This window comes from Xenopus tropicalis, chromosome 1 (assembly GCF_000004195.4).
Source record: "Xenopus tropicalis strain Nigerian chromosome 1, UCB_Xtro_10.0, whole genome shotgun sequence".
NCBI classification, from domain to species: domain Eukaryota; kingdom Metazoa; phylum Chordata; class Amphibia; order Anura; family Pipidae; genus Xenopus; species Xenopus tropicalis.
The window spans coordinates 172,003,894-172,026,767 of NC_030677.2; the positions used below are offsets into that span (position 1 = coordinate 172,003,894).

The 22,874-nt window shown below is 40.5% G+C and overlaps 1 protein-coding gene across 2 annotated transcripts; it reads left to right on the forward strand.

Annotated features, from left to right (window-relative positions):
• Positions 1–1,164: 1,164 nt before the first annotated feature.
• fem1c (fem-1 homolog c) lies at positions 1,165–20,667 on the forward strand. 2 transcript variants are annotated; one of them, XM_004910490.4, is made up of 3 exons: positions 1,165–1,273; positions 3,585–4,273; positions 18,043–20,667. In XM_004910490.4, the coding sequence occupies exons 2-3, from the start codon at positions 3,730–3,732 to the stop codon at positions 19,350–19,352; spliced, it is 1,854 nt and encodes a 617-aa protein (XP_004910547.1). In that variant the 5' UTR covers positions 1,165–1,273; positions 3,585–3,729; the 3' UTR covers positions 19,353–20,667. The 2 variants fall into 2 exon arrangements, with proteins under 2 accessions (XP_004910547.1, XP_002931764.1); XM_002931718.4 differs by lacking the exon at positions 1,165–1,273 and adding an exon at positions 1,287–1,429.
• Positions 20,668–22,874: the final 2,207 nt, after the last annotated feature.

The window sequence follows — 22,874 nt, forward strand, 5'->3', positions numbered from 1 at the left end:
AAAAGAGATCTTTCCATGATTTGGATCATCATACCTTAAGTCTACTAAAAGGTGTTTACATTTAAATAAACCCAATAGAATTGTTTTGCCACCAATATGGATAAATACAGCTTAATTATGCTCAAGTACAAAATCAGAAATCATCTTTAAAAAAAAAATAGAATTATTTGGTTAAATGGACTGACAGATGACCTAACCCTAATTCAGAGTTTCTATATAACTGATACCATACTTGTATATGCTAAAATATACAGATTGCCAGTGTGGGCTTGGCCTTATTGAATGAGCCAGTCTCTAGAACAGTGCTGGAACTAGGGGTAGGCAGAAGAGGCACATGCCTAGGGTTCAACAGTCAGGGGGGAGGTCGCAAGGCACATTTCTCTTTCACCTTCCCCCATCTTCAGTGTGACTTGTGCATGTTTGTTTGAGCACACACACTCGCGTGTGCCCTCGTGTCCAGGGGCCATGGAACGGCGAGCGGGCCGGGTTGCCTAGGGTACCTGGCCAGCTTGGCCTGGCGCCGCTCTAGCATAATTTATTCTGTTTTATTTGCAAAAATCTGTATAATTCATGGACCAAAATAACCTTCGCATTGATTTCTTGGATATCTCTTTATTCTATGCCTTATTTATTCTGTGATGGGGAATGGGGCGACCTATGGGCTCCATGATTACAAACGCCTGCCCACAGATTGCCAGTCTGGCCTGGCCTGATTAAATATAGACCTTGGCATTTCAAGTAAATAGAGGCTCTAACAGCCCCCCACCAGCCCAATAAATAGTGACTGTCTATGGCATCTTACAGCAGCCCCTCTGGCATTTGACAGAATCCACAGATTGCCAGTCTGGGCCTGGGCCTGGATACAAGAAACAAAAATAATATAATAATAATACATAAGTAGTCTCCATGTCCATCTGTAGCGACTCCAAACACATGCACAGCATTTTTAGTTGCAGGCCAGGCAGTGGTACAATATGGAATATTAATTACATTAAAAAAAACATAAAAATAATAGATATTCCTCTAATACAGCATGAGGCTAAACTTTTCCACCAAGAAAGTTCCAAAATCTTCTCCCCCTCAGTGACATCACACACTTCGCCTGCCCCGCCCCAGCGCCATTATCCTACCCACCCAACCGCTCGACGCCGTGTTGCTTCAACCAAACCTAAGATGAGAGAACGTCACTACGAGCTCAGTAGGAAACTAAGCAAAGCGATGGACAGCTGGAAGCCCGCCCCCGATCCCTGATTGGCTAAGCTCCGGTTTGTTGGTAAGTAACGACGAGCAGCAGGGTAGGTTCGCTCCCTATCAGGCGACAGAGAGCTCTGGCTGTCCCGTCACACCGGTCGTGGCGCTGCGGAAGCAAGCGCCGTGCTGTTCTTTCACTTTGTCGGAATTTAAGACCGGGACAGCGATCATGGCAGCGGTAATGTATCATAAGGAAGCAAGAGCTGCTGATATTGTATAAAGCTGCTGCGGGGAAGGACGAAGTGTGAGGGCACACACCCAGGAAACAGTCTAAGCGCTATTTTTCCTTAAGCAGGGTTGTCAGACGTGCGAGCTGCGGATGGTGTGTGGGGCTGGAACTTCCCGTACTTTAGGGGAAGCTGGGCTTGTTAGTTTAGTACCACAGGGAGCTACAGCCCGCTGCTGGCTCTGTGCAATTCATATTTCATTTCCATTGCTTCTCATGCACTATGGCACCTTCTCGGAGCGCTCAGCTCTACATAAAATTGCCTGCTGGGAGTTGTAGTTCATGTGGATGCTATACACATTTCTGCTAAATACACACGATTCATACGCATTGCTGTATGTTCTGCATGTGATATGCCCGTAACAATGGTGCTGGGGGGGATGTAGTGTCAGGGCTGCCCGACCCACTTCCGTGCTTGAGGCCCAGCAACCAAGGTTCTGATATCTGCTTTGGGTTTCCCTCTGTCAGTCCCAAACTTCCATACCCTTAATTAACAGCCTTAATTACCCCATAACCACTGCCCCTGTGTGTACAATGATATCATGCACTTTCGTTTATAGGTATATTCGGTTTCTTTCTTCTTCTGCAGTTACCATGGGTGTGTTACTTGCTGTGTTTTATTATTCTGCTGCTATATTCTAGTGAAAATCCTATTTTCCTTGAAATAAAGCCTGTCATGTACAGAATGGAATCCAGTTACAATCCCTCTTCATTGTGCACATGTATTGTTCCACACCAGAGAGTCATGTGACCCCTCAGAGGGCAGTTTCAGGCCCACCCCTTTTCCCAGAGCATTGCCTGTCAGTATCCAGGGATTGTATATTGAACACAAACAGCCCTGGATGTTTTTTTTTAACATTTAAACATGTAAGATCTATTTTCAGGAGAATTATAATTAGAGTTTGTTTTTCTTTTTCAAGCCCAAAAATGGACTTAAAGATAATGCGCTTCTAAAGACAGTTAGATAACATAGTAGTAAGAAGGCTTAGTGTAAGCCAGTGGACATAGGGGTTGGCCTGTGTATACATTTAACTCTTGTCCAGTGAGTGAGTTGCATTTCTTTAAAAAGCTAGGTTTGGTAAACCGTTGCTGGAGGAATAGCACGTTTCCATGGATACCCCCATTTTTTTTATCAGTGTTTTTCTGTACTCTGCAAACTATTAACATTTGATATTTTCCTAGTTCAGACATGCGTTAGTGAGTTGCTTATTGTATTGCAAATGCAGGAGCAAGTGATTTTTGTTTTTTGATATATCCAAAAATTACTTTGACTGTTCAAATTACATTATATTCCAATAATGTTTGATGGCTAGCTGCCTAGTGAAATAGTCCATGCACGCTTGCATTGCATTGCTGATTTTACTAGATGAGGGCTAAACTGACAGTCAGGGCACAATGATGACCATAATTTTAGTGCTGTTCACACTGGGCCACTTATCCAAGTGACACACACACATATATATATATACTATATGTGTGTGTGTGCGTTTTACAAAGAATTCTTTGGACAATCTTGAAGGCTTAAAACTCTGTTGGAATATTAGACCCAAAAGCCTTCAAAATCAAACAAACTACAAAAGAGAGAGACATTTTGCTTAGAAGATTGATATACAGGTCCAGTTGCTAACCTGTTTACCTTAAATATCCTATGTATAATGTGTAATCACATTAGATCTGTATTGGTCTGACTGGTTATATTGCATTCAGCGCTCAAGTTAATATATGCAATGTCTATTGTACACGTGTTAGAAGCTGGATTAGATTTTGGTCCACATGAGTAGTCAGATTTACTGAGTTTGCAGAAACATAATAAAATGTGTATGTGGCCTTTAATTTTAGGGCACAGAGGTGCTTTCAAGAAGAAGGAGCCTCTTTGTCTCAAAATCTTGCAACATTTCCTTACTTGGTTAGGCTTTAAAAGGTGTTGTGTAAGTGCTAATGTAAATAACAATCCATAGATCTAGACATAAAATTCACAAATTAATATTTCTTAAACCAAACAGATGTATTCATGCTATTTTTATGGTGAACTAAAGTTGTATCCAATATTGGTAAAGGTTTAAATGTATAAGAATGTAAAATAATATTTTGTTCCTATTTTCTCCAGCTATCTGCATCTGTAAGACCATATTTATGCTTCTCCTGAAAGGATCTCCCTCACTCTGTTCTTCTGTGCCTTCCATAAATATTTCAACTGTCCTTGGCTTATTTGTTTCCTTCTGGTTCATACAAATTGTAACAGCAAAACAACCATGGATCTAAAGACAGCAGTGTTCAATGCAGCTCGTGATGGTAAACTTCGTCTTCTTTCCAAGCTGCTGGAAAACAAAGCAAAGGATGAAGTTGTCGTGCTAATGTCGGAGAAAACAAACGGTGCCACCCCTCTTTTAATGGCGGCCAGGTATGGTCACCTGGATATGGTTGATTACTTACTGGATCAATGTAGTGCCTCTGTTGAGATTGGGGGCTCTGTTAATTTTGATGGTGAGACAATAGAAGGCGCTCCACCTCTCTGGGCTGCCTCTGCTGCTGGGCACCTAAAAGTAGTCCAGTCACTACTGGATCATGGAGCTTCTGTGAACAATACGACTCTTACCAACTCCACACCTTTGCGGGCAGCCTGCTTCGATGGGCATCTAGAGATTGTCAAGTACCTGGTAGAGCACAAAGCTGATTTGGAAGTAGCCAACCGCCATGGACACACCTGTTTAATGATTTCTTGCTACAAGGGTCACAAAGAGATTGCACAGTTCCTCCTGGAGAAGGGAGCTGATGTAAACAGGAAGAGTGTTAAAGGTGAGATTTTTGTGTAATTTGTATTTTATAAAAAATGTTGGCATTAAGGAGAGAATCTCAGTGTATGGGATCATTCACCTTTAGAAATATACTGCCAAGCAGAAACAGGGAATTCTTTGCTATAATAATACTTTGCATTTAGCCCTATGGCGCATGAGGTGTCCTGTCAGGGAGAAAACACCCTATCCTGTCCGAAGTGAGCTTATTATTCTAGTAAATGGGAAAATGTTGCCAGTGGCAGATGCTGACTGCCAGATAGCTAGGCCATAATGCTCCTAATACAGGGACCAAAATTTACTGGTATAAACAAGGCCTAAGTAAGACAAACATGTTGGTTGGAACTCATTTTGTATCTGTGTCTGAAAATATCATGATTTGTTGTTTAGAGCAGTAAAACAAGTTTATGATTACAGCATGTGCAGAGTTTTGTTCACTGCTTCCCTCTGGAGGTCCTTGAAAAAGCATTATGGTGGTTGTTCTGTAATGATGGGTTTCAGGTTGACAACTGGCACCTCCCGTTCATGTTGACGAACTGTGATCCATAGTGGGCAGCAGCATTTTAATCTTCACCACAATTGCATGTGCTAGTCGTATGTATGGCTACGGTTAAAAAGAGCATTGAGGTCGGAATGTTGGAAGGTCCTATCTGCATGATTTATAGCCTTTAGGTGCTTGAATTTAAAGCAGTAGACAACAACACTACAGAAATGTTTACAAATTTACAATCTATTTTCTGGGTTGGAAAATTTAAATTTACTGTAACAAAAAGTGGGATGTGAAAACTTGCATTTCTTGCCAAATTTGTTGTGCGCATGGCTTTGCTTGTTCAGCTGAAAACAAGGTTACTTCCACGTTTGACCTTTGCCTTGATTATTTTTTTCATAAACTCTAAAAGCTTTCTACCGAGCAAGCATGGCACTTCATCCACTTTCATATTAATAATCACACATTTGTGTGGAACCATATTCTAGTAGATTCTCTTCTTTAAAGTGAAGGAAAGGCAATTTAAGGCTTGTATTACATGGGTTGCTGCTCTTATTCAAGGGTCACTAATTCACATTTAAATGAGTGGGAATCAAACATTTACAACAGACAACTGTAAATTGCATAATGTGTTGTGCTGCTCTGTTTTCATTCATTGATAGATATGCACCTATGTGTCCTGTCAAGGTAGGCCAAAAAGTTGCTGTCACCACATCGTGTCCCTTGCTGCTGTTGGGCATATTGTGTGAGAACAAGAGAAGATGGTGTTTAGCAGCACAGCCTCACTCTGTGCCTTGCTTAGCACCCATCTCCTAGGCTGAGAGATACTTACACAACACAGTGCCCTAGTGCAAATATGGGAGAGACCTGATGGAGCTGCCAACGTTTCCTCATGCTAATTGCAAAATAAAAGCAAAATAGAAGTGTTTGTTTTATGGATCACAGTATCTTTTTTTTCTATCATTAGTATAACCATGATTTTAATGAATAGGACTTGTGCTGAACATACTTTTTGCCTTTTATATTAATTAGGAAATAAGTATGATTTTTGTTACTTTTTGCACTAAACAGGACAATATCTGATGTTCAAAGTAAAGCCGCATTCTATTTCTTGTTTGTATAAACAAAATCAAAACTAACGACCAGTCCACTGAGTCCTATAAGGAATTAGAATGTTAGGTTTCTTTTAATTTTAGATTTTGTGCTTTTTTGTGCAGGAGAAAACAAAAAACATACATACAGTTTAGGGCTCTGGCACACTTGTCAAGGGCGACTAATCTCCCCGAACTACCATCCCACTGGCGAAAACGTAAGTCGCCGGTGGAATGGCACACGGTGTGCAGGCGATTTCGGCAAATCGCCGAAGTTGCCTCGCGAGGCATTTTCGGCGATTTGCCAAAATCGCCTGCGCAGCGTGTGCCATCTCACCGGCGACTTACATTTTCGCTGGTGGGATGGCAATCTGGGGAGATTAGTCGCCCGCGAACAGGGAGATTTGTCACAACAGTATAGGCATTAATTCTGTAACTGAAAAGTTATAAACCTCTACTGCAAGAATTAGTGTTAAAAAAAACATATTTGTAAATGTTAGAGGGCATGTCAACCCAAAAATAAAATTTTGGCTATATACATTCATTACAATTTTGTAATGGTTCTTTTTATATGCAATTGCAGTGTTTGTCTGTCCTTTCTATGCTCTGCCCTGGTGGTTATGACTTTTGGAACAATGTAACACAAGGCAGCAGACTGACAGAGCTGTCTTGCTGGAGAAGACTGACCTTTGCAGCATTGTTTAACTAGTCATACACAGTTCAGCCAATGCTGCTTTCAATAGCAACTACATTTACAAATAACTTTTAAAGCACTAAAGGTTAATTAACTCATACTGGAAAGTTGCTTAGAATTGTGTTTTCTTTTGTTAGGCAAAAAACATTTTTTTTGGGTTGACATTCTTTAATGCACAAGTTACATTTTACTTCACAAATTTTAAAACATAGAAACAATGAAAATACGCAGTCTGTTTGTATACCCTTCCACATTTGTAGTGAAAAACACTGTTTTTGCAAGGTCCCTGGCCCTAATTACCTCCTTGGGCCTTAATAACAATATGGAGTTGTCGCCTAGCAGGGGGAGGCTATAAAAAGATTGCAAAATGCTGCCAGCTCATGATTTCCACTGCCCGTAATCATAGGAGTGCTGTTGCACCATTCCAGTGTGCAGTGTTGCTTGCACAAACATGATCTGCATGGAAGAGTCATCAGCCTTACCTGCATGGAGACAAGCCAGAGGCCTTCTGGAAACAAGTGCTTTGGACTGAGGAAGTGAAAATTAAACTCTTTAGCCACAATTGCAAAATGAGTAGCATTTGATTACATTTTTTTTTTGCCAGCTGTTAGTGGGGGTGGATCCATTGTGCTTTGGGGTTGAGTAGCAGCCAGTGGCACAGGGAACATTGTACATGTAGAGGGAAACATGGATTCCACTAAATTTCAGCACATTTTGAGCCTATCTGAAACAGTCAGCTAAGAAGCTGAAGCTGAACAATGGTTTTTACAAGATTACAATCCTAAACATACCTTAAAGAAAAGCAAGCTGAAATTTTGTAATGGCTCTCACAGTCCCCTGACTTAAGGTCCCCCTTGGACCGATTCGGCAGCTAATCGGCCCGTGTATGGGGAGAGCAGAGCGGCCTGGCCAACCGATATCTGGCCTGAAATTGGCCAGATCTCGATCAGCCAGGTTAGAAAATCCGGTCGGATCGGGGACCGCATCGGCTCGTTGATGCGGTCCCCGATCCGACTGCCCCATTGCCGCCCACATAATCCGATCGTTTGGCCCCAGGGCCAAACGATCGGATTATTTTTATTTTACCTAAATGCTCCCCAATATCGCCCACCCGTAGGTGGGGATATCGGGGGAAGATCCGCTCGCTTGGCAACATCACCAAGCGAGCGGATCTGCTCGTGTATGGCCACCTTTAGTTTGAAGACACATAGAGCTACTAGTAGCAGCTACTTGTCATGGCTATAAAATAGACAATGCTGATCTTTTACTGATAATTGTCTCTACGTGTGTTTTAACAGAGGCAATTCACAGTATTGTCTATGGCAGGGGCTTTTTTGGAGCTTATTAGCTGTGAAAAAGTAGCTGCTACTAGTAGCTTAGTGTGTCCCAATTATTATAATTACTTGTGACCCTGAGCTTTGGTAAATTCTGTAGGCGTACCATGTCACCATCTTGTTACGCTTCTTTGTTCTTCTCTTTCACCCAGTCATATGCAGAATGGCGGCATGGCATTCATGCAATCTCAGGTAAATGATTGTAATCACTGGGCCTAACATTTTGGCATGCTTCTGTGATTACACCCTTCCTTCACATATAAACATCATTGAAAATCTGTGGGTAGATGTAAAACATACAAGACAGCCCAAAACATCTCAGAATTAGAATCTGCAAGAGAGATTAGGCAAAAATCCCTACAATAAGAAATGAAAGACTCTATTTTACTAGATACTATTTTATATTATATTTTTATTGTTTTTGAACACACTGATTCCTTCAAAATTATTATGCCATTTGGTAAGGGATGCCCAAACTTTTACATCCAACTCTATTTTCTATTCAATTAAAAGACAAAAAGTATGTTCAGCGCAAGCCCTATTCATTGAACTAACCTTCCACTAGGTATACTTGAACCAGTGTGAGGAGGATGTTTTATGTGTAGCATTTTGTAGTTATCACCAAAGAAAATGTAGCGATTGAATGGGAAATATAGTTTGGAACACATGGCTTTTTCCATACCTTATTCTCTTTTACTTATGAAATTTAGGTACAGTTTTGGTCGAGAATAAAGCCTCAGTATGGTTTTCCTAGGAAAATTAATTCTGCAATGAACATATTGCAGTTATTACCTGTAAGTTATTCCTTCACACCAAAGCCTCTATCTGTAGCAATGAAATGACATATTATTGCCATTAGTGACTACTTTTTGTGATTCACTTATACACCAGCCCCACCTAAAACATTGGCAAATACTTGTGATAGGCTCATGTTTCAGGGAGGATTGCTCACCCAGGCAGGGCAATTGTGTTGTGAAGCTGACTGCTTTCACTCTTTCCTTTTCTTTAAAGTCTGCATTTCAGAGCAAGGCCAAGTCCTATTTACCAAAGCGTTTGTTGTTCTTGGACTGTTTGATTATGACTTTCCTTATCACTTCCCATGGGTGTCCTGTGGCTGGTTGATATCATCTGGACCGCAGCCAGCAGAACATTGCCAGAAATGGACTGCTATCATGTAATTTATGCCATCATATTTACACCCCTGTACAAAGCATAATTCCTCAGGAACATTTTTAGTGCATAGTGGACATGTTAAAGTTGGATCCATCAGTAGAGCAAGCAATTTACACCTTATGCTTTCTAGCAATTCCATGAGGATCTCTTTCCTTTTTTTAAAAAAATTTCATTAAACTAAATTTAACTTTACTTTTTTTTTATTATGTATTTTCTTTTACTTAATTTACTTCCTTTAGCAGTATACACATCTCTGCATTATAAGCCACAAAGTGTCCATTTCCTATGACCTAGGTATCGGGAAGCCACAGCATAAAAATAGTGTAGGACAAAGAACTTTATTCAGATGTAATGCTTCAGAGGAATGGCTGCCATCTACCTAGGTCATAGGAAAGGGATAGACTCAGAATTCCTGTCTGTATGGGGAACACACTTTCTGTGAAGCATTTCCAAAGCTAATTCCTTGGCTTGTCAAACATTGTTGCCACATTTAATCATTACTGGCAGTGTACGTGGAATGTACCAGGTTTTTAAAGCTCAACTTACAACAGTGCCTTTTTAGTTACCTTACATTTATACTCTTTTCAGTTGCCTCAGTGACTAGCTTGCATATTTTGAGTACATCAGTTGAATAATAAGTGTTACTGTGAGTCATTTGCATTGGGAAATGTCACAAACCCAGGAGGACATTCCTATTTCAGTATTGAGTCAGTCTCGTGTTCAGGCTTGTATTCTGTAAAGAACGTTTATCTTTCACATATGAAATAGTGTAACAAGCACTTTAAGCTGTTTCTGATTTTTGGTGTGGCTTGCTTGCACCAAATCAGTTTTATGATACATTCCAACAAAGCCTGATTCTTAACCTTTGAAATTATTAGTGAAACTTTAAAAAATTAATCTTCTCCATTTGTTTAAACATGTCTGCTTGATGGACCAACCTATATATGTGGTACAGAAATATTGGTTGGTATAATCTGGCCAATGTAAACATGGCACTCACACCTTAAGGGTCCTGGCACACCAGGAGATTATGTGCCTATGATAGATTTTGCTACTGCAGGCGACTAATTTGCTTTCCCACCAACAATAACATAAGTTGCCAGTGGGAAATCATATATAGTACAGGTATCGGACCCCTTATCCAGAAACCCGTTATCCAGAAAGCTCCGAAATACGGAATGCCCGTCTCCCATAGACTCCATTTTAATCAAATAATTCAGAACTGATTTCCTTTTTCTATGTAGAAATAAAACAGAACCTTGTAATTGACTCCAACTAAGATATAATTAATCCTTATTGGATGCAAAACAATCCTATTGGGTTTAATTAATGTTTTATTGATTTTTTATTAGACTTAAGGTATGGAGATCCAAATTACAGAAAGACCCCTTATCCGGAATACCCTTGGTCCCGAGCATTCTGGATAATGGGTCCTATACCTGTACTTCATTTTTTTTTTTCCAAAGCTGGCCGAGTGGGGCAAAACATACAGGCAAATGTATGCATAAAAAGCAACAGCATATATGGTTTATTAACAATATGTTTATATTGAGTGTGCCCTAAGGGAAGATCTTAAGCTAGTGATCTGCATTTCCCACAGCAAGAGCTGGTGATATTTGATCTAAAGACCAGAACACTGTCGCCAAATATCAACATTAAAGGCACTGGTACCTGGAGAGATTAGTTGCCCACGATAAATCTTTGCTACCACTGGTGTCTTATCTCCCTGAAATGCCTTCCCACCAGCAATAAAGTAAATCGCCAGTGGGAAAACATACCCAGCACTTTGTTTTCCCGAAGTTGCCTGTAATAAATCTCCTCTACAGCTTGTTTTGTTTTTTCTGAAGTCTCCTGGCAAGAAAACTTTGGGCGACTTAGCAACATGTATCAGGAGATTAGTTGCCTGTAGTAGAGGAGATTTATAGCAGACGACTTATCTCTTTGTGTGTCATTGCCCTAGATGACCTTCCTGTTTGTTTTTAATTCAGATTTTTATAAAAGAAATAAGGGATTCAACAAATCCAGGATTCAATTTGGGAGTCTAGAACAATTGTAGAATTGTTAGCAGTGTTCAGCAGAACTTTATCCTATAGTCATGTTACTTGACAGCTGTATTTTTGTTGTTTACAGTTTGTGCTTTTTCTTTTAAAAAAAAATATTTCTAAGGTTTGAAAATACAAATTAGGTCTCAGATTCTGTTATGTATATGGATAAGGGATGCGCCAAACCTACTTTTTGAGTTCGGCCGAACCAACCCAGAAGGATTTGGCCAAATCCTGAAGGAACCCGAATCCTAATTAGCATATACTGATTAGGATCGGAACGGGTTAAAAATAGAGAAAAAAAATTTCACTGCCCTTTTAACCCTTTCCAAATTCTAATTAGCACATGCTAATAAGGATTCGGATTTGGTTCGGCCGGGACCGCAGATTCTGCCGAAACCAAATCCTTAAAAAAAAAAAAAAAGCCAGGATTTGGCCGAATCCTGAACCGAATCCGGGTTTGGTGCATCCCTAATATGGATGAATCTAAAAATTAAGGTTTTGGTTCATTCCTAAAAAGGAGAATTGGATGTGTGTTTTGCAGCTCTCTGACTACTATGTAGATTTGTGTCTATTCTGTTGTCTTCTGCTGGCTATCTTCCCCCAGGCTGTCCTGCTCCAGCACTCATGCCATGGCTTGAAAGCTGCATTCTATAACTTCAACTTCTAAAGGGGTTTAAATGATATCTCTGACCAGTCAGAGCCTCTTACTACCCCCAGAGCCTACCAGGTAAATATATACATATAAAGAATCCATTATCCAGAATACATGGGATCTGGGGTTTTCTGAATAAGGGATCCTTTTGTAATTTGGATCTGCATACTTTATAAGTCTGTTAAAAAAAAAATGATCTAATAAACCCAGTAGGACTATTTTGCCACCAGTATGGATTCATGCAGCTTGGTTAGCTACAAAGTAATTTTTTATTATAAAAGAGTAATCGTTTTTAAAAGTTAGAATTATTTGTGTGAAATTGAGTCTATGGGAGATGGCCTTCAGAGCTTTCTGGATAACCGTTTCTGAATAAGGGATCCTCTACCTATATTGGAAATATAATATCTGACCATTATGACTTTTTGAGTTCTTTTAAAAAGCCTCTCCATGTGTTAACAAGCACGTTGCTCAGTGTGACTGTTTAAGGTCAGTTGCTCCAGTGAAGAGCAAAGCCATACTTTGCTCAGGCCTTTCAATGTAGAGTCAGCTGGAAGCAGTCAGGGAGCTCCGAGAATGTTAATATCACAGTTAGGCCTGTGTATGGGCAATACTGATGGGCCTGCCCGACCGATATCTGGCCAAACGATCGAATTAGCCTGGATTCGCCAAGCGAGCAGATCCGAAGGTGTATGGGCACCATAAAGGACAAGGCAAAGCAAAATATAATGTTTTGCCTAACAAAAGAAACCAAAATTCTAAGCAGCTTTGCAATATACATTTATTACAAGTTTGTAATGGTTTCTGAGTTATTTGTATTTATAATTGCTATTAGAAGCAGTGTTTGTCTGTCCTATTCTCTGTCCTGGTGGCTCAGACTGTTGAAACAGTGTAACCCAAGGCAGCAGACTGACAGACCTGCCTTGCTGGAGGAGACTGACCTTTGCAACATTGTTTAAAATGTAACAACCAGGAGTTCAGCAAATGCAGCTTTCAATAGCAATTACATTTACAAACAACGTTTAAAGCGCTACAAATTTTTTATTTCATATTGGAAAGTTGCTTAGAATTATGTTTTCTTTCATTATGCAAAAAATTATTTTTGGGGTTGACGTGCACTTTAAGTCTTCCTAAGAGATCATTACCTCTCCAGTGACAAGTGAGTGGCATTGGGGAACACTTTTTTTACCGCAGGCAGTAGCAAGAGTTTCAGCTGACACTTGCAGACTATTTTTCTTTAGAATTTCTCACCCTATTCCTATTGCCACAGCAAAGCACCATGGATAATACAGTATTATTCAGATAGAGCTGCTTTATCTACATTACTTTTGAATCCATTTTTTTTGTTTCAAACAGTTTTAAACAGAGAACTGCAGAGAAATGTATTCAGGGACAAGTTAAATGAATTTTGTATTTGATAAACCTATTAAGTTTCCTGCTGGGCAAAAAATTGAGATAGTAATTACTGTACTGTCTCAGAACCTTAAAGGGGTTGTTCACCTTTATACAACATTCACAGATCAGTTCACATTAATAGAACAATCTTTGCCACATACATAGTTAACTAAAAACATGCTGCTGAAGAGAGATTCACCTCGGAATCACCCCTCTGCTCTTCCACTTCTGCACAGACCCTTATATGATGTCACACATAATACTGGCAGCAGACTTAAAGGAACAGTAACACCAAAAAATGAAAGTGTATAAAAGTAATTACAATATAATGTACTGTTGCCCTGCATTGCTACAACTGGTGTGTTTGCCTCAGAAAGACTAGTATAGTTTATATAAATAAGCTGCTGTGTAGCCATGGGGGCAGCCATTTAAGGGCTCTGGCACACGGGGAGATTAGTCGCCTACGACAAAACTCCCTGTTTGCGGGCGACTAATCTCCCTGAGTTGCCTTCACCTGCCATCCCACCGGCGAAAATGTAAGTCGCCGGTGGGATGGCACACACGGCAGCGCGATTTCACGCAAATTGCCCGAAAAAGCCTCGCAAGTCTTTTTTGGCGATTTCGGGAAATCACGCCGCCACGTGTGCCATCCCGCCGGCGACTTACATGTTCGCCGGTGGGATGGCAGGGGAAGGCAACTCAGGGAAATTAGTGGCCCACGAACAGGGAGTTTTGTCGCGGGCGACTAATCTCCCCGTGTTTCTCTGGAACCGGGGCTGGATTCACCTGGAAAGTATATTACTCTGACACACGTCAAACACCATCTGACTTTACTGAGGGCTATTTCAGGACTCGGGAGTAAATGGGAATCTGACACGAGTTTGAGTACTGCAGTTTTCACCTTTCACTATGTTAGGCACAGATTATTTCTGTATCTATGTATGTAAAACAGAGGTCCCCCCTTAATGGTGGGCTCAGGTGCGTATGGGAGGCACATTGAATTGAAAATGGGGTAAAGTTTGTAATCCTGATACTAAGAAAAAGGGATCCTCAGATACAGGGTCAGTTAGTCAACTACTTATATAGTGCCCTGTGTACGCCTGGAACTACAACAGAGTGGTCTGCATCCTTGCTGTGAGCTAAGGGGAATTATTTGTTCAATTCTACAAGAGGGACTGACACCCAAAAAAGTGTGAAAATCTCTAAATAATATTTGCTTTAGAGCCTAAAGCATTTGCTTGTGGATTACTGACCCCAGTCTAATGAGAAAGCCGATTTGGATATTAGCCAGAGGCTATGTTGTGCATGCTTTGTCCCCTACGATCACTGCTGATAATATATAACCGGTAAATTTGCTAAATGGAGGTTTAAACTTTTCAGGCCACATATGGGTAGTCAGGTAGTAATTGTACTTATAAGGGATTCCACTTTGTAGTCACTTCTGTGGTGCTTCCCAGGAGCAGGACAGGGCAGCCTGGCAGATTGCTATGGAGTAGACCTGCCAAGCTTCTGTTCAGAGATGTTATTACATCTTTTAGTGCCATGTTGGGTAACATTACTTTGCCTTGAATTGAGCCAAGTTGTGCTGCCTACGCAGGTCCTGTCACTGTGCCTGAGACAAGACTAGAAACAGTTGGGGCAGGTCAGCCTGCATTTATATACGTTACATTTCCTGCATATTATTGTGAGGATTTTTTTGTGGAATTAAGTAGACCAGTGAGCAGATATAAATGATGTATTAAGTTAGATTTGGGGGTACCAGTGTATTTAGATAACAGTTTTTTGTACCAACATGTTGTCTTTAGAGTTTGGAAAATTCTTGCCCTTATCCTTTCTTTCTGCATGCAGTTTGCATGGGGGTGTAGGATTTGGATGGGTATTCGTTCTTAGCACTGCTGCTGAGCTGGCCTGAGCATTTATACCCCATAAGAAATTAATTTTTCATTATAACAAAATTGAGACATTTATCAGCCATTTGAATATAACCCCACTGTTCTAAGTTTAAAGAAATGGCAGTAAGCATAGTGAGGGAAGTCAGTAATTCATGGTAATAAATGAATAAAAGTTTTTTCTCTGCTCTAAAATAACCACTAAATGCAACTTTTATTAAGCTAGCCTTTTGGTATCGGTGAAGGTATGGTACAAGTGCAATCTTTTACCATACCTGATCTTAATTTTTTCTTAAAAAATGCCAAGGGAGTGGAAGAGGTCTTGGTAATAAAAACAGTCTAACCTTTTCTAAATGTAATCAATATTCCCAAAGTGAAAGGAGAGAGAGCCTAGTTTTTCAGCACCCAAAATGTGCTGAAAAAGTCACCCTTTGCTTATACTCAAGTCGGGTGCCATGGGTCCCTCCAGACTAGCACCCTCTGTCCTTTGTGTGCAAATTAGGCAACCCGCAACCAGACCCTGGTTCATCATTCATCTGCCATCCTCATCTGTCCAATTCTGCACTAGACATTGCATTTTAGATTCTATATAAACTATAGTTTTGAAGGATTTTAACTCTTCGTGTTTTACCTCGGCTTATACTTGAGTATATACGGTAATTAGCTATGGAAAGAAAAGGGGAGTTTAATTTTCAGGCCAACAGCAAATGTCCTCTTTAGTTCTGCCCATGTTCTCTTTATGGAGCTGCAATGGTGTGGGTAATGCAAGGGTATAGTTATTAGTGGCATGCACAAAGCCTTGCTGGCTGCATGGCTCTGCTCTGGCCTCATTTATTTCATGAATATTTCCCTTGCACAGCAGTATTTTGTATCCCTGCAGAGTCACGTGTAACCTTGAGCCCTGCTCTCTCTCAGACACACACTCGGCAAGAACATAAGGGCCACATTCTACCCATCCTAGTGGCTCTAATGACATTTCTGAGATCATTATAACTATTTCTGTATGTGCCACATCTTCTCCTATATTACATAACATGCCATATCTGCATATTTTAATTATTTACAACCTAGATGACTAAATATTGATATACAGTGTATATTAAACAGAATTACTGGTGGTGGTATCTGGCCAAACTTCTTTCAGATCTGCAGTGTTATTATTCCTAGAGAAGCTACCAACATACAGACTATCATATCATGCAACACCGTGTCATGTGCATCATTCCACACAGAGGGTGCACTCGTTTTTTTCTAAAGGTGACATTGATCTGCTTAACTCACTCTTTGCTTACAAAGGTTAAAGGGAATCTTGCCCATGACCTATTTTCAGTGGCAGACAGATCTTCTATTTACAGAAAACAAAACCTATTTTGAGCCTTTAGAGTGTTTGGACTCCAGTACAGATTTAGTCACCGAACTCAGCACAATGGGTATTTTGCCATATATAAGTTTATTTAAATAGTACTACTAAATCTGCCATGCCTGCACATAGAGCATCACAGTGTTTGGTTAACAGAAGAGTACTGGAGGGATGGTTTGAATATTTAATAAGCTCAAAAATATAATTGTTTTCCTTTATTTATACAGTGCAGTGATAGTAGGAAAAGAGCAGATCTCAATCTTATATGGCTACCAACATGTTACGCCAAATTAGGTTGTTTTGTTTATTCAGCCCCCAGGCCGACAATCTGATCCTCCTGATGTTGATGGCCAAATTAGATGAAGGTCCACTTTCTTGGTGACCTCAACAAATGAGCAGATTGTAAAGTGTATCCCTAAAAATCGTATTTCCAGTGATTTTCTGCTTTGAACCGCAATGTGACAAAACACAAAGGGATTGAGGGGCCAACAACTGAATCATAATGGATTTTAAAGGCCCTTTTGAAAAGGACTGCATCAATTCGTAGATGCATTGCTCACCCAACTGGATTTTCAAACCTGCCCAATAGAAATTGAACTGATTTATGGCTACATATTGGTTGGGTATGTCCTCAGAAGGGCCCCATACACAGGCCAATAAGCTGCAGATTCTGTCATGGGCAGCTTTTATCGGCCATATCTGGGCAGCTTCTTGGCTGGAGGCAGGTGTAGGCAGGTTGTACAAGGCCATGGAGAAAGTCTGTGATTATTATCATTGGTATAGAATGTCTGTGAATTGTGCTCAGGTCTCCGCATACACCTGAGGGCCCTAGCCTGAAGTTTGGGAGACTTCCAGGATATTTATGGAAGCCCAACTTGAAGGTAATTTATGGTGGCAAACACCTATTTGCCATCTTGAATATTCTTACAATTATAAATGATTAAAGAAGAAAAAAAAAGTCTGATAAACCACTGTTAGACTTCCCAGTTTAAACATTGACATTGTCATACATCTGCCCAAGTGGTTTCCAATCCCTGTTTTTCTGGTGCACGGGTTCATTGTTCATTGTGCGCATTCGAAAGCAATTTGATTCACTGGGGGTGCCCCCTTAACTGAATGTTATTTTGTCCTTGAGAAGAAGTAAATAGATAAACTTGAACTGTATTGAGTACACTGATTTAACAGAAAATAACTGTAAAGGCTTGTGTAAAAAAAAAAATGCTATTCTAATACAGAAAGGGGGTAATTATATGAAGATCATGTCCCTGATCTGCAACACTTCTCTGTCTTGCTGGAAGGTAAATGCGATGTTTGACCTCCCCAGTCAGTTATTTGGGATTGCAATTTCAGGCAAAATCAGCTACACTGCAGTCATTTAAAAGTGGTGTTTTGTGTTAACGCGTATTCCTTTTGTGTAATATTACATTTTATTCCAACATGAGAAGCAATTTAGTGTAAATATAGAGGTATAGGGGAAACCGGTAGATTTATTATCATGGGGTCAGTCACATAACTTCTTACTCTTGTTACTTGCCTCGCATTAAACAAGGTTTTTAGGAACTTTTTTCTAATATCCTCTCTTTATATTGTCTTTTTTGCAACAGCATCTATTTATCATGCCATCTCTGACAGTTGTTTTAAAATTCTGCTTTCTAGGTAACACGGCCTTACATGACTGTGCTGAATCTGGAAGTCTGGAAATCATGCAGATGCTTCTAAAGTATGGAGCCAGAATGGAGAAGGATGGGTACGGCATGACACCGCTACTGTCTGCCAGCGTCACTGGGCACACAAACATTGTTGACTTTCTTACTCAGCACCCACAAACTAGCAAAATTGAGCGCATAAATGCACTTGAACTACTGGGAGCAACATTTGTAGATAAGAAGAGAGACCTCTTGGGTGCCTTAAAGTACTGGAAGAGAGCTATGGATATGCGATACAGTGATAGGACTAACATTATCAGCAAGCCTGAACCCCAAACTTTAATTATGGCGTATGATTATGCAAGGGAGGTAAATACCGCTGAAGAGTTAGACAACCTCATTGCTGATCCAGATGAGATGAGAATGCAAGCCCTTCTGATTAGGGAACGAATTTTGGGTCCTTCTCACCCAGATACATCTTACTACATCAGGTACCGTGGGGCAGTCTACGCCGACTCTGGAAACTTTAAAAGATGCATCAATTTGTGGAAGTATGCCTTGGACATGCAGCAAAACAACTTGGACCCTTTAAGTCCAATGACTGCAAGCAGTTTGTTGTCCTTCGCGGAGCTTTTTTCCTTCATGCTTCAGGACCGGGCAAAAGGCCTGTTAGGAACTACAGTTACATTTGATGATCTCATGGGCATACTGTGCAAAAGTGTCATGGAAATTGACAGAGCCGTCAAACAAACGGCACCACCTCCTGACCAAGTCCAGCTAAACAAGGCCCTCTCTATTATCTTGCACTTGATCTGTTTGCTGGAAAAGGTACCATGCAGCCCTGACCAAGAGCACTTCAAAAAGCAAAATATTTATAGGTTCCTTAAGCTGCATCCCAAAGGAAAGAACAACTTCAGCCCCCTCCACCTGGCAGTAGACAAAAACACAACTTGTGTTGGCCGTTATCCTGTTTGCAAATTCCCCTCATTTCAAGTGACTGCCATCTTGCTGGAGTGTGGCGCAGACGTAAATGTCAGAGATGCCGAGCAGAACAGCCCTTTGCACATTGCTGCTCTTAACAACCACCCAGATATTATGAATCTGCTAGTCAAATCCGGAGCACACTTCGACTCGACAAATTCGCACAACCAGACTGCCTGTGATTTACTGGATGAGAAAGAAATGGCCAAGAACTTGATCCAGCCTATCAACCACACTACCCTACAGTGTCTCGCTGCACGCGTGATAGTGAAACATAACATACAGTACAAACAAGAAATCCCAGAAAAGCTGGAGAGCTTTGTATTGCTTCATAGATGATGCTTTGCTCTAGTATTCCTGAAGGACGTGCTCTAATACTGTTGGTTTCTTACTCAAGCTCTTTTGACGTGGCACACTAACGCTTCAGCTCGGTTTCTCACAATCTGATCGGCTCCAACATCAGCATTAAAATCAGCATTTTAAGCATTTAGTATCCAGGTTTATACATAAATTTACTATGCTATGTAACATTGGTTTTGTACCTTCTTTAAAATGGCAATTGCTACATCTGGACTCTCCAATTCATCTGCCAAATTCCATTATTGTTTGGTTTGGGGGGTTGGTTTGCCTGTTGGTGGTAGGGGAATAAGCATTATTATCTTTTGTATGCCTTCCTCTGTGGATTCTGGCTTCTACTTGTTTGTAGATTCTGCCACTTATGGTCATTTTTGCTCTTGTTCTCTCCAAACTCCTCACTCAGTGTGTGAATGGATCTTTCTCTTTCTATGGACCATCGCTAAATTGTAAAAGCTTTATGAACATAATGTTAATGTTGCAATTACCATAAGTGCTTTATCTCCTCTATGCACTGGCTTAGACATGACTGTTGTGTGTTTGCATACTTCTATGCACCATTCTGAGAACCCAACTAAAATTACTCTTCACTCATTTGGTTCTTCTTTTCTTCTTTTTCTTTAAAAAAAAAAAAAAAAAATAGCATGGCCTTGATTGGCACAGTCTGTCCGCTTTATGCTTTATTTTGTATGCTATTTTCACACCTCACAGGCTGTATTTCTTTTACATAAGCAACATTGCTCACGTATTCCCTTACTAGAGTATGGAAACGAGAAAGGTCGAGTGCTTGAGCAACCTTCTTGTGCCGAGTGCCTCATTTTCCTTAATGACTTTCATGCAGTACATTAACATTAAGTTTGCAACACGTACAGAAATGTAAGAATAATCCACCAGCACAAGCCTTTTTCTGTGAGAGGCTGCCTCATCAGTTCAAACAATGCGTATTCACAGTGACGATTCAGTCCGTTGGGAAACAGTTTCTAGCCAGGGCTTTTTGTTTTTGTATTTATGACCTCCCTGTTACAAATAATCAGGTAACTTGCATGCCATGCTAAGAAATACAAGCCTAGGTCCTTTACATGTGTAGCCTCTACAGAGAACCTATTTTTGTAGACCTATACATCATGCTTGTTCTTGTGGGCTGGAAGGGCTCTCTAGGAGGGGTCAGGAGAACTGGATGGTAGAGCGCACGAGTAAGATTCAGGTGATTAACACAGCACTTTATTGTTGGATCTGAAGTAACATTTATAATGGCATATTGGCCCTGCAAATGTCTTACAATAAAATAATTAAAAACGAATTCTTGCTTCTCCGTGCATCAAAACTATAAATGCACGTAAGGTGTGTGTGTGTGTGTGTGTGTGTGCGCGCATGTGACTGTTTCATGAAACCTTGTCTGCACAGTCTTTGTGTGTCGTATGTGTCCATATGTATGCAACTGTCTGCCAGTGCTTTGCTTAAGCTGTATAAATATGAATAGATCTCAAGTGGAAAATTCTCATTTTTTTTTCATATTATATATGCCAGTTCAGCTTTGGCTTGCCAATTTAAACTGAAAAAGTTAGGAAGTATCTAAATGAATGCAGGAAAAAGTCATAAATTAAAGAATAAGTGAACTTTTTTTTTTTCTATCTCAGAATTACTTTAGTGCACAGAAAACATACCCTTTTCCCTGTATTTAGTATCATGTCATTTCTAAATCACACACAGCTCAACTGCAGCTTATTTCAGCTACTTCCTGGTCTAGCATGAAGCTCCGCCCCTTTTTTTTTTTTTTGAGCACTGCTACTCTGTGTAAACTGTGCATGCCTGATTGATTTACATTGGCACAGAAGCAGCAAGCATGGGCAGTAGGCACCTCTTAGACTGTCTTTACAGTCAGAGAGAGGAGAGCTCAGCAAAGAAAAGGGACAGGGCTGAAAGCTAGACCAGGAAGTAGCTGAAACAGCTGCAGTTGAGCTGCTTATGATTTAGAAACCACATGAGACTGAGGGCAGGGAGAAAGGTTTATTATTCTGTGGGCGGTTTAAAATCTTATTAGGGGATTTTAAAATAAATGGCTTAACTTGTCCTTTAACCTACCATTCTCAGAGCAGTATGGAAAGTTGTTTGATTCTGTAGATACTATTTCTCATAGAGCAAAACTTCCCATTTTTCTCGAAACTATACAAGAAGTTCATTTGTTTTGCTGCTGTTTGGTTATGGCTGCCAACTGTAGCACAGGGACTGGCTGTATGATATGCTGAACAGAGTAAGCCAGCCTTGGCAATACACTTGGAAACTCAAACCTACCAAAACTAGTTATCCACTCAAAAGCAGCATGGAATTCTCACAGCTGCACTTAGCCGCTCATAAACATGGTGGCACAGAGCCGCAGCCAAGTCTCCATAGGTGAACAAAGCTCATACTGTAAAGTCTTGGCAAGGCCAGACCTTGTGCAGGAATATTCAGGTCATAGGAAGGATTAAACTAGGTGAAGTGCTGCACTGCATAAAAATAGAAAATAAATGGTGTTTTAGGTTCCTGGGAAAGGCTGTCATAACTGGGTTAGATTTCTCCAGAGAAGAGGGTTGGGTTTAGGGAATCTAAAAAAAAAAAAAAACCTCATGTATCCTAATATGTTAGAAGTAACTATATGCTTTGGGATCTTCTCTCAGAAATATATATAGATATATTAAAACATGAAAGCTTTTATTACAGTCATTTTGCAAATATATTATAAAAAAAACAATCCCGTTCAAGCAGTGGGACATAGGGATACTTTGGGCACCATGTTTTGAAGAAACCTGATAACAAAGCACCGATGCAGCCACCACAAGACTAACAATGCATACGATGGGTTCCAGACTGACTTCTGACATGCACTCGGGTATATTGGGGCTGCTCTGGGCACTTTGGTGCTGGGTATTCTGACTATGAAAAGCCCAGTGCTTACAGAGGTTGCCGTAGCTTCATGTGCCATTGTAAGCTGTTTGGCTGATTTGTACCATACTCTGCAGCCAGCTGGGCACATGTATCGGGGAAGAACAGGAGATCCTGCTCGCACAGCCTTAGCTCTCCAAGAAAAAATTAGCGCTCTGTGCACACTGCTTGGAGGGATCGGCACCCTCCCAAAATCCAATAGCAACAAAAAAGCACTGGCACTCAGAGCTGCAAAATGGGACAAGCCCTTTAAAAATCTTTATTGCAACGTTTCGGGGCAAAATAACCCCTTTATCAAGCACATGTATCGGGGGCCAGTCTTAGCAGACCCCCCTAGCAGAACACAGATGTTCAAAGTCCAAATTGTAAATTTCCGCAGCAATGTACAGGGGAGGCTATACTTCTTGCATCTTGGCTTCCATACTGCTACTTTGATGCTATGGTAATGAAACCCTACGAACTACAAACAAACCGTCATACACTGCTGTTTACATCATTCTAACATGTCATTTATTGGTAAACAATACAGTTAAGAGTATTGGAAGGTTACATATATAAAGTCATTGTGACAATCTGTTTTCTACA

Coding starts and splice junctions, on each gene's coding strand:
- fem1c (XM_004910490.4), top strand. CDS start 3,730: ATGGATCTAAAGACAGCAGTGTTCAATGCAGCTCGTGATGGTAAACTT. Junction 4,274..18,042: donor AAACAGGAAGAGTGTTAAAG/GTGAGATTTTTG, acceptor TCTGCTTTCTAG/GTAACACGGCCTTACATGAC.